Source organism: Aphelocoma coerulescens, chromosome 17, assembly GCF_041296385.1.
Source record: "Aphelocoma coerulescens isolate FSJ_1873_10779 chromosome 17, UR_Acoe_1.0, whole genome shotgun sequence".
NCBI lineage: Eukaryota > Metazoa > Chordata > Aves > Passeriformes > Corvidae > Aphelocoma > Aphelocoma coerulescens.
Window position 1 is genome coordinate 867559 of NC_091030.1, and position 15992 is coordinate 883550.

The 15992-nt window shown below is 50.2% G+C and overlaps 1 protein-coding gene across 4 annotated transcripts in view; it reads right to left on the reverse strand.

Annotated features, from left to right (window-relative positions):
* Window positions 1-15992, reverse strand: part of ZNF618 (zinc finger protein 618) — a 133610-nt gene that overhangs the window by 57891 nt on the left and 59727 nt on the right. For 2 of the 4 annotated variants that reach the window (XM_069032097.1, XM_069032096.1), the window contains exons 3-5: window positions 9510-9766; window positions 5310-5405; window positions 2201-2278 (exon numbers count right to left, since the gene is read on the reverse strand). In XM_069032097.1, the coding sequence (XP_068888198.1) occupies window positions 2201-2278; window positions 5310-5405; window positions 9510-9766 (431 nt within the window). The remainder of the gene's footprint in view (window positions 1-2200; window positions 2279-5309; window positions 5406-9509; window positions 9767-15992) is intronic. The other 2 variants (XM_069032099.1, XM_069032098.1) reach the window with 1 other exon arrangement.

Consider the following 15992-nt stretch of genomic DNA (forward strand, 5'->3'; position numbering starts at 1 on the left):
CCTCTATGAAGCCTTAGGGCAATAAAAGCATCTTTCACAAAAATTCCCTTCACTCCTGCAGTCTTCTGCCATCCCAGCACTGTTCCTGGTCCAGTCCATGCACAGCTCACACTGGATAATACCCCACAGGGCTTTCCTCCAAAGAACACTTCCTTCTTTTTTCCTACCCATCCTTAACCTTTCCCTGGCAGGTTCTTCCTCTGCAGACCTGCACACTCTGCTCAGTGCCTCAGCTCCCTGGGAGAATCCCACTGCCAGAGTTGCATCATCTTTGCAGTTTCATTTCTTGCCGAAGAGTGTAGATGAATAAATACCTCATTTGTATTTTTATTGTCTTAAGGCAATTCAAATGCACTTTAAATGCTACTACTACATGCATCCATTTACAGTAACATAAACCAACACTTTCTAAGTATCACAGATATAAATTTTGCTTCTCCAGCACTGATGTGAGAATTACTGATAAATTTCCACGTTCAGAATTTTGAAAAATTCCATCTTCTACAACTACACATGACAAAGACCTTGGAAGCAAAAGGTAAAGTCGTGCCTCCACTGAGTTCATGTCAAAACTATGGGTATCAAATGTACAGGTCTATATATACATAATTTAATATATAGCTTAATTTCATTATCAAAATAGAAATAAATACAAATCAATTAAATCACACACTAGGAGGTGACCTCATACTAACAGAGTTCCTAAATTCCAGCAGAATTAAACATCCCATAGTGCTTGGGGAAGAGAAGTAAAATAAAAGCAATTCTTGTCCCAGATTTAAATACCACAATTATTATTGCAAAACTATTGCAATGCTGTGATGTAATAATAAAGCATATCCCTATTATTTTTGGGATTTTTTTTCCTTAAGATGCAGAGTGAAGCTACTTGCAGCTACATTTAAAGGACTTTAAGGAATTCTGTTGGTATTTAGAAAAGAAATACCAGCATGGAAAAACAATTCTGTGTGTATCCAGGGGTACAGAAGCAGCTCTGTGATATTAAACAGAACATAAGGAATATGCAACCATGCACTTAAGGGATGAGACTGTGACAAACTATGAGCAGTTAAGGATGCACCTTCACTTCTTGGCTGTGCATGTGCTGACTTTTGAGAGTTTGAGCATTTAAAACTTAATATTAGCCTCCATTATTCCTGGATTTTCAACCACTGGTTACACCTGAGGAGTTAAGCAGATGCTCCTGCCAGCCTGGCACAGTGACTCCAGTGTCACCTCAGTGACAGGAAACAAAGGCACAGGAGGAGCTGGTTTCCAGTCCCTGCTGTTCTGGTATTTCAGAGCTCCAAACCCTGCAAACTACACTTTGATTGAACAAACCACCTCAAACTTTCACATTTCTGCAATTACACAATATTGGATTGTTCAGTCTTACAGAAAACTCAGCTCAAGCCACTCCTGACCAAGCAGGAGACCTTTCATCCACACAGTGCACTTGGGAAGTGACCTTAGCTGGCAGCAGGGGTACAGGGGCAGCTCAAGGAGCATTTTGATTTGAACATAAAAATACAGCAGTCACAATGCCCATATCTGATTTATATCCTCCCACGCTGACTTCTCAGGGATGGATGGAACTCCCAGCTGGGCAGGAGCATGGAGCACCTCGGGGAGATGCCACCACACTGCTGCCACTGGGACCTGCCAGGAGAAACTCTGTGATTTGCAGCTCCCCCTGCACGCAGTGAGGCCCTCAAGAGCCCTGGGCAGTAAATACTGACCCCGAACACAGGAGCTGCTCCTGATCTGGGCAGAAATGTTGCTGCAGTAAAGACCACAAAGCTGAGACAGCCCCAAAGTTTATCAGAGGGCCCCTCTCAATGGACTACCCCAGAGAAGAATTACTGGTGACCAAGAAAGCAGCAGAGCAACCTTCAAGACCTTCCTGAAAATAGACATAAAATCACAGAATACCCTGAGCTGAAAGGGACCCACAGGGACCATCCAGGAGTGCAGCTCCTGGCCCTGCACAGACCCCCCAACAGCCCCACCCTGGGCATCCCTGGCAGCGCTGTCCAAATGCTCCTGGAGCTCTGGCAGCCTCGGGGCCGTGCCCATTCCCTGGGGAGCCTGGGCAGTGCCCAGCACCCTCTGGGGCAAGAACCTTTCCCTGCTCTCAGCCTGAGCCTGCCCTGGCCCTGTGCTACCCAGGATTCCCAGGATTTCAGCAGGAGTGAGATACCTCTGTGTGCTCGCACATGGGTCTGGAAGCAGTTGTAATACTTGTATTTCTTCCCGCATATTCCACACTCGTAAGACCCTGGAAAACAAGAGAGAGAAGCACACATCAGCACAGGAGACCAGGAAAAACAGCCTCCCTGCACACTGCTCCATGAACTGCGGGCAGAAGAGTGCACGTTGCAGCAAAGTAATTTTCGGAAGGTTCATGGAGATAAATGCAGGAAATCACTATCCCAGACACTATTCTTCCTTTCAGCCTTATTTAAGATTCCTTGGCATATTACCCTGAACTTACATTTTCAGTGTATCTTTTTAACTTTGCTAACGTGAAAGGGCCACTCTCAAAATAGCCTGACTTATAATTTTATAATAATGACTAATGTTTCCTATGGACAGAAATAACCTTGAATTACTTTTCAGTAAGTTCCTAGTAGCTGGGAAAAAATCCTTTTCAACTGAAAAAAGAAGGCAATATGTTATCTTGAGGCCAGGAGTTTTCAAAATTTCTCAAGAAATGCACAATGTACAAATTTCCCAAGAAACCCACAGAGATTTGGTAAATATCCACCCAGAGGAAACCAAATAGATACAAATAGAACTTTTGCCCTTTTTAAGGAAAAGCACATGACCACAGTAGTCTCTCTTCTCAGTTTGTGTCTCTAATTCCAGAAAACACACATCTGCAAACAGTCATTTGAAACGAAACCAGAGGAACAGAGCTGGGAGAACCATTTGTAATGATGAAGTTATGCCATGAATTTAGACTCTTCTGTTATTGAACAGGCAGACAGAAATTTCCTTAGATTTGTTATTTGAGTTGATTCAATCTCTTTTTTTCCCCACTTCACTTTGTTGCACAGGCTATAAATTCACTTTCCAGGCTCTGATTTGCAGCATGCACTGCATTTCTTAGCTGTCCACCAGAGCTGTGGAACTGGGATCCCCTTGGTGCTCTTTGGGAGGGTGAGAGCAGCACTTGGCTGAAGAGGAGGTGGGAGAAAAAAGGGCTGAGTTAATTTGGTGTAAATGCAGAATTCCATTTCCATGGACCCTTCCTCACACAACCTTGAAACAATCTTTTCCTGACCATGCCAAACAGCAAAACTCAGGGAGGAGCCACAAACAAGAACAAAAACATTGACACACATCCAGATAAACCTTCCCAAACAGCATTCACAGCAATACTCACCTGGAGCTACTCAAAGTGAGCTCTTGCAGGAACAAACCCAGGGTGCTGGGTGCTGCTGTCTGAACACACTATGCCCACAGTCCTTTTTCCCCTTCCCATAGCCCATTCTTACAGCCTAGGAAGAAAACACTCCCCTTTCAGAGTGTCAGAGCCCTGAATTCCCTGTCCATCACTGAAAGCACCACTTGGGGCTGTCCTCTGAGCTGGGGAGGCTCCTCTGTCACTGATGCTGAAAGAGTCCATTTGCCACAGTCTGATACACCAGAGTACCCATCTGAGAAAATACTCACATATTCTGATAGCTCAGGCTCTTGGCTGTGTCTGATCTGCTCCAGAGCATTTTTATTTTCATAGCTCACTGTATTTTATATAGATACACATCTGTGGGACAGCCACCACCTGTGGTCACTCCGCAGAGACTGCCTGAGTGAAATCCTGGATATCAGCAAGTCAGCAGTGTTTGCCAGCCCTCATTTCCCATGCTCAAGGACTGGTTATTTTCACCACCAGCCTCCAAAATTCTTTTCTGAAAACTCTTCCAGCTGGACCCCAAAGCAGCAGACGAGTGCACTCAGCATCACCTGGGCCCTATAAACAGGAGCCCTGAGCACAGCTGAGGTTCAGCTGAACCAACAGCACAATGTGACTGATGCCCACCCACAGCCCAACAGTGCTGGCTGCTCACGGAGCACAGGGAAGAGTTGGAATGAGGCCAGAGGAGGCCATTGAGTTGGGGGTGCTCACCTGGAGAAGAGAAGGCTCCAGGAAGACCTCAGAGCCCCTTGCAGGGCCTAAAGGGGCTCCAGGAGAACTGGAGGGGACTGGGGACAAGGACACAGAGGGACAGGACACAGGGAATGGCTTCCCACTGCCAGAGGGCAGGGCTGGATGGGATATTGGGAATTGGGAATTGTTCCCTGGGAGGGTGGGCAGGCCCTGGCACAGGGTGCTCAGAGCAGCTGTGGCTGCCCCTGGATCCCTGGCAGTGCCCAAGGCCAGGCTGGACATTGGAGCTGGAGCAGCCTGGGACACTGGGAGGTTGTCCCTACCCATGGCAGGTCCCTTCCAACCCAAAGCATTCTGTGATTCTATGAGTTGGTGCAAACAGGTCAAACACATCAAGGGGCTCTAGGCTGAATATTTTTCCCCATTTTTGTTGCATTTTATACTTCCTCTGGAGATAATCTGCAGCACAGAAATGCACTGGCTGTGCAGGAGTTCTCCAAGAGGATCACCTGTCCAGGTAACTGTGCAGTGCCTTCCATCTGCACTGTGAACCCGAGCAGGGGCTGTGCTGGACATCAAGGACAGGAGCTGAGGCAGGAGAGGGACCACGTGTCCCAGGGCTTTTGTGCAGGTGCCCTGAAACTCCCAGGTCTCAAGCGGAACCCAGGGAAGGTTGGAGCCAACTCTGAGGGGGGCACCTGCACTCACCCCCTGCTCACGGGGGGTAGAGCAGTGCCCTGGGAGCACAGGGAGTTGGGGAGGTGTGAGGGAGGTGTGTTACAGACCTGAGGCAGAGACACAACCCAGCGGCCACAGCTGTGTGCTCAGCTCACCACAGGCCCTCACACTAGAGAAAGGAGGGGTGGCTTGCCACAAAAAATGTGCTGTTAGAGTGGGGGAAAGGTGAAGTGCAGGAAGAAGGACGTTGCTGTGTGTTAAGGCCTTGCAGAGAACGCGCCCGCGTGGCCTTGGACACCAGCAGCGAGGTCATTGTCCACTCAGGGCACGTCATGCAGGGTACAGCTGGTGGTGGCAGGAGGAGAGATGGGGAAGGTTTGGGGTTAGTTGGTGCACTCAGTTGGGCCAGGCTTTTCCTGAGCCTCACAGCTGGAATCCGGGCAATGCACCCGTTGCTTCCAGAGCTTTCTGTGCTCCCTGAGCCCTGGTTAGACTTGCACACCCTTCCATCACATACCGGACGTGTATCTCAATGCATGGTCAAAAATCCAGGTCCCTGAATATCGATTTCGTGTATATCCAACGGGAGAGCCACGTTCCACTGCTTTTCCATCTAAATCGTGCAAAAAGAAATCAGAAAAAAGCCCTTAAAGTGGATGCATTTCCAAGGAATAGGCTGAAGCCTATTAAAAATTTCCAAGACCCATCTGTCCCTGTGGCTTCCTGACAAGATGTCAGAAGTCTCACAGAATTTAAGGCTTCTGCAGTATTATTTTACTTCACCAGGGAGAATCCAAAGTGCTCTTGAATTTCCTATGCTGAGCAACTCAGACACTGAGACATCAGCACCATGGCATGAACCCTGTGTGTGCAAAGGAGATGGACAGAGAGGCTCAGAGCAGAAGGATTCTCTCTTCACTCTGTCTCAGAAACATTTCTGATCTAATGCATTACTTGAAAAGTCCTCTCCAAAATGTTCCTTGTAAAGCACCAGATTGGGAGAGCAGATTGAGAGGTTAAGGAGTCTTGTACCAAACTTCTCCCGATCAGCTCGCAGATAACTCAGTCCTCCAGAACACAAATACTGACCTGATGCTATTCCCAACAAGAGGAAATGATCCACATCTGAAAATCTCCCCCTCTTTCTTCTTACAACACAATTACCACACAAGTGCTCTTTGCTTTTCCTCTCCTCTCCAGACAGCTCCATGGTGGGACTTCTGTGCCTCTCTGCCCTGACCTCCCTGCCCTGAGAAGTGTCCATGTGCTGGGGCTCTTCAGGTGACCCTGGCCTGAGGTCAGCATGTGAATCTGGCCAGAAGGAAGAAAAGAAGAGCAGGAAATGTGGCATCTCTGAGCTGTGCAGGGCAGGAACCCCTGCCCTGGGGCCAGGGCATCTGGGGTACCGTGGGGGGGCCAGGTGGGTGCGGGGGGAGTGGGGGCTCCACAGCAGCTGCAGCTGGCAGGAGCCAGGTTAGAGCCAACCTCTCCAATGGCTTCCTCTGCTTGGGATGCCAAGGGGGGATCCCCCAGGACTGCAAAACTTTTGTGGAAAAGCAGCTGAAAGGAAAATGGTCCAAACCCACAAACAGCACCGGCTCTTCAGCTGGGGCCCTGTGGCCACTGTCCCCAACCATCCCACCCAGTACAGCCCCCACGGGGTTTGGGATGCTCCACACGGATGGAGGCAGAGTCTGGAGTAGTCCAAAGTGCTGGGAGAGACAGGAGCTTGTGCAGGCAAACAGGAGGCAAAAGACACAAGGCCTGGTTTGATGTAAACACTGCAAGGGAATAGCAGCAACTGAGCTGGGAATCCCTGTTATAAATTGCTCCAAGTAACAACTAAAAATACAAATACAGCAGATGCATGACTCAGAAAAGAGACGTAAATCTTGCAATGTGCATTTCAGCCAAGCCCTGAGGCTGAGCCCTGCAGGAAAACTGTCACTTGGAGCCACGTGTGCCCTAAGCCTTCAGCACCGTGGTCCCAGCTCAGACACATCCCCTGTTTAACCCACTGTCCCAGCACCCCCTGAAAGGAGACAGGCTGGGAGTCAGGAATTCCACACAGAGGAGGGGGATTCATTCACTCCTGATTCACTTCGTCAGCAATTGCTGTAAAAATAACCATTTTCGACACCTCCAGTCTCAGCTTCCCCGATGAAGGTGAATAAAATCCTACCAAAGCCTTGCCTGTCTGCATGGAGGAAGTGATTCAGATACAGGGCTCCCAGATCCCAGGGCAAGGAAAACTCCTGGAAGTACTGGGGAGCAGCAGCAAAGTCACAAAGCCTTTTGTCCGGAGGCAGGAGGCACCAGCACCATCAGCGGGTCACACCTTCAGGCTGCTCCAGTGCAGCAGCTGTTATGGCCAGTGCAGCAGCTGGAATGGCCAGTGGAGCAGTGGCACACAGGGCACATTCCTGGTGTGAGGTACTGGTGTCTGCAGAGATGGGCACGGTGCCCGTGTGTGATTTCTGTGGGGGCATGGAGGGGACTGGGTGCCAGAGCTCAGCAAACACAAGGAGCTGCTCTCCGGGCACCACGGGCTGTGCACACAGAGCACACAACCTGGTGGCCAAACAGGAGATACTCAGAGCCACCTGCCCAAAAACGAGGGTCATGTGAATGGCAGACAAGCAGGGCACCTCCAGGGCTCTGTTCACAAAGGAACTGGCACCAACTCCCATCACCTCCAGACCAAACTGCCTTTACAGAAGCCCAGGCTTTACAATAACCAATGCAATGTGTGTTTCATTGGAAAAGGCCCTTCCAGACAGAACCTCTCCAGTTTATAGAGCTTTCAACCACCACTTGTAACTGGTCAATCAATCTGTCCCTCTCCCCACAGTGCCCACACATTGAGAGTGCCCCCCTCACACCAGTCTGTCCCCAGTGCTATCCATAGAATCACAGAACCATGGGATAGCCTAAACTGAAAGGACCCACAAGGATCATCCAGTCCAAGCCCTGGCCCTGCCCAGACCCCCCAACAGCCCCACCCTGGGCATCCCTGGCAGCGCTGTCCAAACGCTCCTGGAGCTCTGGCAGCCTCGGGGCCGTGCCCATTCCCTGGGGAGCCTGGGCAGTGCCCAGCACCCTCTGGGGGAAGAACCTTTCCCTGCTCTCAGCCTGAGCCTGCCCTGGCCCAGCTCCAGCCGTTCCCTGGGTGCTGTCCCTGTCCCAAGAGCAGAGATCGGAGATGCCCCTTGGGAGGAGCTGCAGCCCCTGGTGAGGTCTCCCCTCAGTCTCCTCTGCAGCAGCTGAGCAAACTCAGTGCCCTCAGCAGCTCCTCCCTGCCTTCCCCTCCAGTCCACCCACATCAGCCAAGAGCAAAAGCCCCTCCCCACTGCACAGCAACACAGCCATGCTCAGCTGGAAACCACCACTGCCAGGGGACACCGACTATGGAGCACAGCCAGGAGCTGAGGGGAGAGGAGGCTCCTACAGGGCAAACACCCAACCTGCAGATACTTTCACCAAGGGCTGGTGGTCGTGGCTGGAGGAGAAGCTCCCACTGCTGCCCATCAGTGGTAGCTCCACCTCTCCCTCCCAGGACACCAGGGATGCTTTTCAGCTTTGCCCACGTACTGATCAACCACTCAAGAGCTGCAGAGGCACAAAAACTCTGAAAATACAGAGTATTTCTTCCAAACTGTAAAATCTTTATGTCAGAAGTATTTATGGACTTCTTAGGCTTTCCCTAGACCTGCACAGACAGCACTGACCTCCCACCCTGCTGTTCTTAGTGGTTGTCCTGTGGTGGAAAGGAGGACAGGAAGAACAACGATGCTTCTGAGACAATCACCAGCTAAGGACACCTCCCGGGTTTCTTTCCAGCAGTGTGGACAATGATGAACAAAACCCAGGAGAAAATCCAACATCAATTCCTCTTTTTCTCTCCCCTGCAAGACAAACCAACCCCAACTGCAATGCTGGGCAGCACAAATTAGCTTCCTTCTGAGTCCCTTAAAGGAAACCTGGTCCAACTGCTCTTCCTTCTTTTTATTAGCAACTGCCTTTGGATCTCAAAGACACTGCAGGGACCTGCTCCAGGCTGGGGACAACAGAGGCAGTGCAAGAGTGGTGGCTTGGCAGGTTCCCACAGGAAACCCCTTTCCCTGGAGCAGGAGGAGAGGACAGTTTGATGTTCACAGAAAAAAAGAAAAAGCTTCTTCTCATCACAGCAGGAGGTGGGGTGGGGACAGGAAGCACTGTTTGGAACAGGGCACACCACAGCCAGCCCAGAGTCAAAAGTATTCCCACAACTAAGGAGTGATCAGAAAACCAAACAAACAGCAACCTGTAAAACCTGCTCCTGAGCTCAGTCTCATTTACAGAAAGCATCCACATTCCTCAGAGCAGCTTTCCTCAAAACACCCCAGCTGTTTCTCAGACTTTCCTTTCCAAGTTCCTCCTCTATGTCAAACCCACCCTCAGCCCTGGGCTCACCAGGAGCTGCAGGTGACTGATGGGCAGGTCCCTGAACATGCCAAAAGAAGATGAGGAGCTTTTTCTTTCTGATCTTGGCTGAGCCTTTAGGGGTGACCAGATGCAAACAGACACAGAAGGTCAATAATCCTGAGCCAGGACCCTGAGACTGATGCTCACCCTGGCTCCGGGCCCTCCAGCAGAGCTGGGCGTCCAGGCACAGCTCTGCAGAGGCTCATCCTGTCCCCACAGCCCTCAGGGAATGGTGCCTCGTGCCGTGTCTTACCGAGCGTCTGCTGGTTGCGCACGCCGCCGATGACCACGCAGATCTCCGCAGGCACATCCCCCGGCCCGTCCTTGATGTTCTTCTTGGAATCTTTGGTGTCGTCCTGCCAGATCACCTCCTCGATGTAGTCATCTGGTACCTCTGTCTTCACTTTCACCTCAGTCATCATTCCAGCCTCTTCACTGGGGGAGGACTGAGATGTCACCGAGTCGGAGCCCTCGGCTTTTGGGCTCCGCGGGCTCCTCTTCAAACACTCCCTGAGGGGGGAAAGAGGAGAGAATATGAATTCTCAATGCCCAGTGCTTGTTTTCTCATCACCAGGACCTAATTCAAGGTACTCTGGTTTATGCAGGTTATTGAAAAGAAGCATATTAATAAGTATGTGTGTCTGCCATACATGGTAAGTAATTAAAATTTAACCAGACAAAAGCAGTAAAATGATTTGCTAGTAATGAAAATAACCTTAATCATCACAAACAACAGTGGTGCTCATAAACACACTGGACCCCTAAAGAAGAGCACAGAACTTGCCCTGGTTGCCAGCAGGCCACAGGCACAGCTCCAGCAGCTCTGACTGCAGGTATTTGCCAACACCAGTCCATACACGCAAAGCCATATTCTCCTGTGGCACCTGGGGACGTGGGTCACTGGTGGACCTGGCACTGCTGGATTAAATTTGACTTGATGATCTTCAAGGTCTTTTCCAACCTAAATGATTCTATGATTCCCTGACATTTTTAATTTGGAGCTATCTCCACCCTGCATCGCATCCTCTCTTTTATCCCTTCAAGCAACCTGACATCCCATGGTATTCAGAGGCTTTATTGAATATACACAGTGCTGATCAAAGGGGATCATCTGCAGGATGAGGATATTTAGGGAGACTTCCATGTTATGGACAGATACAACTATTGGGGATGACAGGGAAAGCCTGATGACGGGGGAAAAGCGGAGGGGTCCACTGTGCTCAGAAACCCGTTGGGAAACAGCACGTGTTTTCATCTGGGAAAGAGAAAGCTGGGGGTTTTTGGGAGAAAACAATCTAAACAAATATTCAAAACCCATTAAGAAAAGGAATCTGGACAACTCAAAGCTGTAAAACAACATCAAGAGGTGCTGTGGTGACAAAGGGGGTGTGAGCCCACCAGACAAGGATGTGGGAATAAGCCAGTGGAGCTCCTTTAGCACCACTCTTTATGGACTCCCAGTTTTTTATACTGGTTATTAATACACTCCAACATGCAATACAAAGATAAAATAATTGCTGGTTCAGTTTGTGCAGAAATCAGAACTAAATATATAATGGCTCAGACTACCCAGAAACAGAAACCACAGGGACATATTTAGAGTCATGTAAACACTGGGAACAGCCAAAGGTGTTTGAAAACACTTCAGGCAGAAGTAACAAAATTAAGTGAAAACTAGGCTGATCTTGTGGGTGATCATCAGATCATGTGACAGAGAAAAAATCCCATGGCTTAGAACATCATAAAGTTCATCAGGACAAAGTATAAATTGCAGTGTTAGAGAACCAGAACCTGCAGTGGGTTCTGCCACAGGTTATGGAGCTCGCAGAGGAGCCAGGATGGTGCAACTGGAGGTGGAAGTGTGGAGCTCCTGGGAGGACAGGGATGAGGGGAGCAGAGGAACAGAGAGAACAATCCTCCAGTAATTACTGCCCAACCTCCCACACAGACATGGAGTCGCTATTTCAAACTGGGTCAGGCACATCCTATTGCCAGAGATTTTATTATTCATCCCTTCATTCTCATTATGGGATGAAATGTACAATTAATAGCACCTAAACAGAGAGAATTAGCCTTGACCTGCCTTCCCATTCATTTCCTGCCTCCTCACACATACTCCCTCCACTGTGCTCCCAAAATCATCCAGGGCTCTTACAAGTGAGAAAGATGGACTGAAACAGAGAAGATGTGGTTGAAAACTGGGCAGTCTTTAGGGTAGTACTATTGGGTGTGCCACAGGCCCATCAATCTCAGCCACCACGGCATGGCTCAGCACCCTTCCAAGGGGAAGGCAGTGAGTACAGAACACTCAGGGATCAGAAAAGAGTGGGACTGATCACAAATCAATCAAACCCCAAAGGTGTGGAATGCAAAACACTGATAAAGGCAGTGACAGGGTAGATAGGAAAATCTTCCCTTCCTCAGAGAGGACTGTGGAGGAAGATCAAAGCCAGCCAGTGCAATTCCCACTGGGAGGCTGAAAGGTGGCAGCAGGCAGTGTGAGCTCGGTTATCGATGCCACAGCAACCGGGACCTGCCAGTCCTGGGCAAAACCAGGACAATCCAGGCATGATCCAAGTGATTTGGGATTAGAAACTGATACAAGTGGCAGTGAGACTGAGGCTACAGCCTTCTGAGGAGATTATAAAAGGGGTAAGAATACAAAGACTTTCTGATGATGCCCAGCATTGCATGGGTCACAAACACAAACCAAATCAGCAACGGGCCCCGTGCTGCGAGGCAAAGCTGTTCTCCCTGCACATTGCCCCTGAATAGAGAGAGGCATTTCCACAGGACTCCTGGAATGGTTGATGTGGGACAGATTTATTCATGCTCTGGAATTAAATTTAACACCACTGTTGCTAAAAATTATGGGTGGAATCATGGAAGGGTGGAGAGCAAAGGCTATGAACAGGACATGGCACCAGTGGCTCCCTCTCTCTGTAGCTGGCTCTGCCCAACACCAGTGGCTGCAGACCAGTCAGACAAGTCCAGGACTGTGGATGCACCCACATGGTGCTGCAACTACACAGAGCCATGCTCTGAGCTGAAGGACTGACCAAATTTTCAGTTCAGGTGCCTGAGATGGAACAAGGAGGTCGTTTCCTCCCTGTCTGAAGCTGTGGTGAAGCCACTCCCCACATGCTGCAGACACAGTGAGCAGCCTCAGGTTTCAGAGGTGATCAGAAAAGCTGAAGATGGTTCCAAAATGCAGCACTGAAATGGTTCAAGACTGGGAAAAGACACTTTATGACTCTGTGAGACCAAACTCTCCAATCTGTTTCTCATGCCAAAAGAAGACTGGAAGATGATTTGATTGCAGCACATCATCATCTTCATGGGGAGAAAATACTGTCTTGCCTTAACTTGGCTGGGGAGAGTCAAGTGCGAGCTCATTGCTGGAAGCTGGAACCAGTTGAAATGAGGCATCAAACATTAGCACAGATGGTCCACTGGAACAGCCCTTTTCCAAAGGATGTGCTCAGGGAGAACAGATCCCCCCGAGTTCCCAAAACCAGAGCTGTGTGTCTGGCTGGCCCCAGGTCCCCAATACAGATGTGCAGTGGCCACACTTGGTGGCCTGGAGCTGCAGGAATAGATAAATTATTAGACCAGACCACAGGACCCTCAGAACCTTTGCCCTTCATGCACACTGACTTTGTGAATCCAGCTCTGCCAAGAAAGTAACTTCCCAGCTGGAATGTCTGCTCCTGGGTGGGACCTAACCCTGCAAATATTAACTGAGAGCAATTCATTGTCCCATATGTTCTAACCCTGAGCAGGTACCTGATGTGCAGAAGGACACAGCCCCAAATACTTCAGCAACTTTCTTCCACATGATTTCATGGCTCACAAGCCCTGAAAGGAGCCTGCTGTTCCCCTCAAAAACAAGTAAAACCATAAAAACAGCAGCACTGACACTCCTAGGAGCAGGGCTAAGCTCTCCAAAAGCCTCTTGGTGCCTCAGCTGGGGCTGCACAGCTCTGGAGAGGAGGAGGAGGCAGCAGTGCCTCCAATTCCACAATCCAGCTCTCCCAGCAGGAACGAGCATCACTTGCTTGTGGTCCCCTGTGAAATCCAGGTAGTGCTTCTGTGGCTAGAGCAGAACCAGGATCAGCCCAGGCTTCTCCAAAGCTCAGTAGCTGATTGGGATAGAAATGTTCCCAAGGGTGCAGGGGAGAGCTGGGCTCAGGGAATGATCCTCATGGGACAGCAGAGTTTGAAGCCTCCTGGTTTGGCTGGGGAAAGAGACCAACATCTCAGAGCAAAACAGGAAGGAAAAGGAAACTACTGACACTGGCAAACTTCAGGCAGGATGGAAAGGGGTACATGCACAGCCCCAGCAGAATTGAGTTTTCCTTGGAAGACAGGAGTCACCACAGCCTCCACCATGCACAGGGTAGGTGAGCCAGTAAAGCATCACTTCATCCTCAGTCCTTTGGTCCTTGGATCAGCCCTTGCAAGCCCATGATACTGCACTTGCTCAGTGTTGTGCTGAATTGCAGCACAAAGAGCCTCCACTTGGAGATGAGGATGAAGCAGCAGGAGATCCAGAACATTCTTGCTCTCCAAAAATTCCCTGAGAGACACAGGGGAACATCCTGCCTGGGGGAGGGAAGACATCAGGCCTCAGCTGTGTCCAGGCCTGGTTCTGCCCCTCCTGTCCTGTGGCAGCACTTCTGGAGCTGAGGCACAACTGCTGGAAAGGCTCAGAAAGAGGATGAGTATGGAAAGGAGTCAATTTTCAGTTCTGCAGTCCCCAAGGCTCCAAGCAGGTCTCATGGGTTTGGTTGAGGGCACAGAGAGAAAAGGACTCAAAGCTCCTGGGATGTCAGGTAAGTTCAGTAGCAGCCCTGGGCTAGGAGCAGAAGGACTCCCCAGCGTGACCCAGGCAGTGACCACGTCCACAGGTGCCCACACAGAGACCTGCCCCAGCTTCCAGGCCCCTGCAGGCACTGCTGGGGCCCTGCTGGGGACACACTGGGACCAGTGATGGTCAGAGCCTCCACTTGGTGGAGACAGCAGTGCACAGGAGCCAGGGGAGAACCTGCCAGAGTCACCTCCGGGTCCCCCGGCCACCCTCTCCTGGTGGCTCTGAGCTCGGTCCCCAGCCTCATCCACCACCCTCCTGCATGAACAGTGCAGGTTTAGTGTTCTGGTGTGGCCTTCCAGGGCTCAGCTGCACCTCCCTCTGCAGGCCCAACCTGCATTTAACCCTCCATGGGCTGATGCTCCCTGGCAAGAGGAGATTCCTACTCTCCAAACACAGCACTGCTTGCACAGGACAAAAACTGCCCAGAGCCATGAGACCAGAGAGGAGCAGAGTGCACAGGCACAGCTGGCTTAAACCCTACCTCCTTCCACAGGGGGATCTAACTTCTTCTCCATGGCTGCCACCCTTCCTGGGAAATACCAACCTCCTCCACTGTTTCATGTCTTGTCTTTACTGAACTGTGGGCCCTGGCAATCCAAGAGGCTCTTCCTTACTGAGGAGAGGAGGCAGAAGCCTTGGGATCACAGTGCACACTCGGTGCCTGGTTGCTCCTACAGGTGAGGTCCTGTTTCACTTTCCAGAACAGACTCTGTGATTTCCAACATGAAAGAGGCAAACAAACATTGCACTTGCATGTATCACTGCTCTCACTAAGTAGGCCACACAGCCAATTACTGTAAATACCAGCTCTGCCATCTCACAATGCTCATTTCAACATTGCTGCCTGCTTTGATCATCAGACTTTCATCTTCCAATGATGTTACGGCCACTTTCATGTCAGACACAAGTGCGTGAAGGCAAAAGAGATTTCAGAAGGCCCTAATGAAGCCTCAGCATGGGGAACTGGAAAGGCAGGGATAGAAGTGGGATCCTGGACCCATTTGGGTACAGCTTCCTTGGCCCTACACCTGTGAAGGCTTTAGCAGAGCCTGATGATGCAGCACAGCATGTGCCAGGACAGCTCTGGGTGCCAAGCCCCGCCAGCATCAGTGCAAAGGAGCAACACGAGGGCAGTGCCAGGAGCTCTTCCCAAGGGAAGGACAGAAGGGAAAGGCTGGGTGCTCACAGTCCCCTCTGCACGGTAACACCACCCACAGATCCAGCAGCTCCTTCCAGCTGATATCCTGTGGCAGCAGGGGAGGAGAAGGGCTGAAGGCTGCAGTGTGGAGCTGTTCTGGTCTCTGCAGGGTCTCCCTGGCTGTGATGAGCAGAACAGCAATGAGTGCAAGCAAACGGGGCCCGTCAGCTGCTGCAGCCACAAGAAACTCGCACTGGCAGTTTGCTGTTTCTGATCTGGAGTAGCATCCTCATAAATAATGAAAGTGACTAAAAGCTACTTAAAAAACACACACTCCTCCCTTCTGAAAGAATGAGAAAAAAAACCCAATTATAAAAGGACATTTCTTCCAGCTAGGAATAATTTGTCATGTAATTCTCTGAAGACAGCAACAGAAACATGCATGCTCCGTGCTCTCTTTGAGTCATCTGTGATTGCACATGTACTCAGATGGCTTCTAATGAGGCTATTTTTACAGCACACATCCTGCTGAGTTTTTGGGGAGGGGCAGAGTGAGATCAGTGAAGTATCAGTCTCCAACATCAGCTCCTCAAAAGGAGAGGAAAAGGAAACACATGTGGAGGAGGTTGTACCACTCTGAACCAACACCTACAAACAGCTCTCCTGCCCCAGCAGCGAATGTGGAGCATCTTTTGGCTTTTTCTAAACAGTACTCAAGGTGGAAA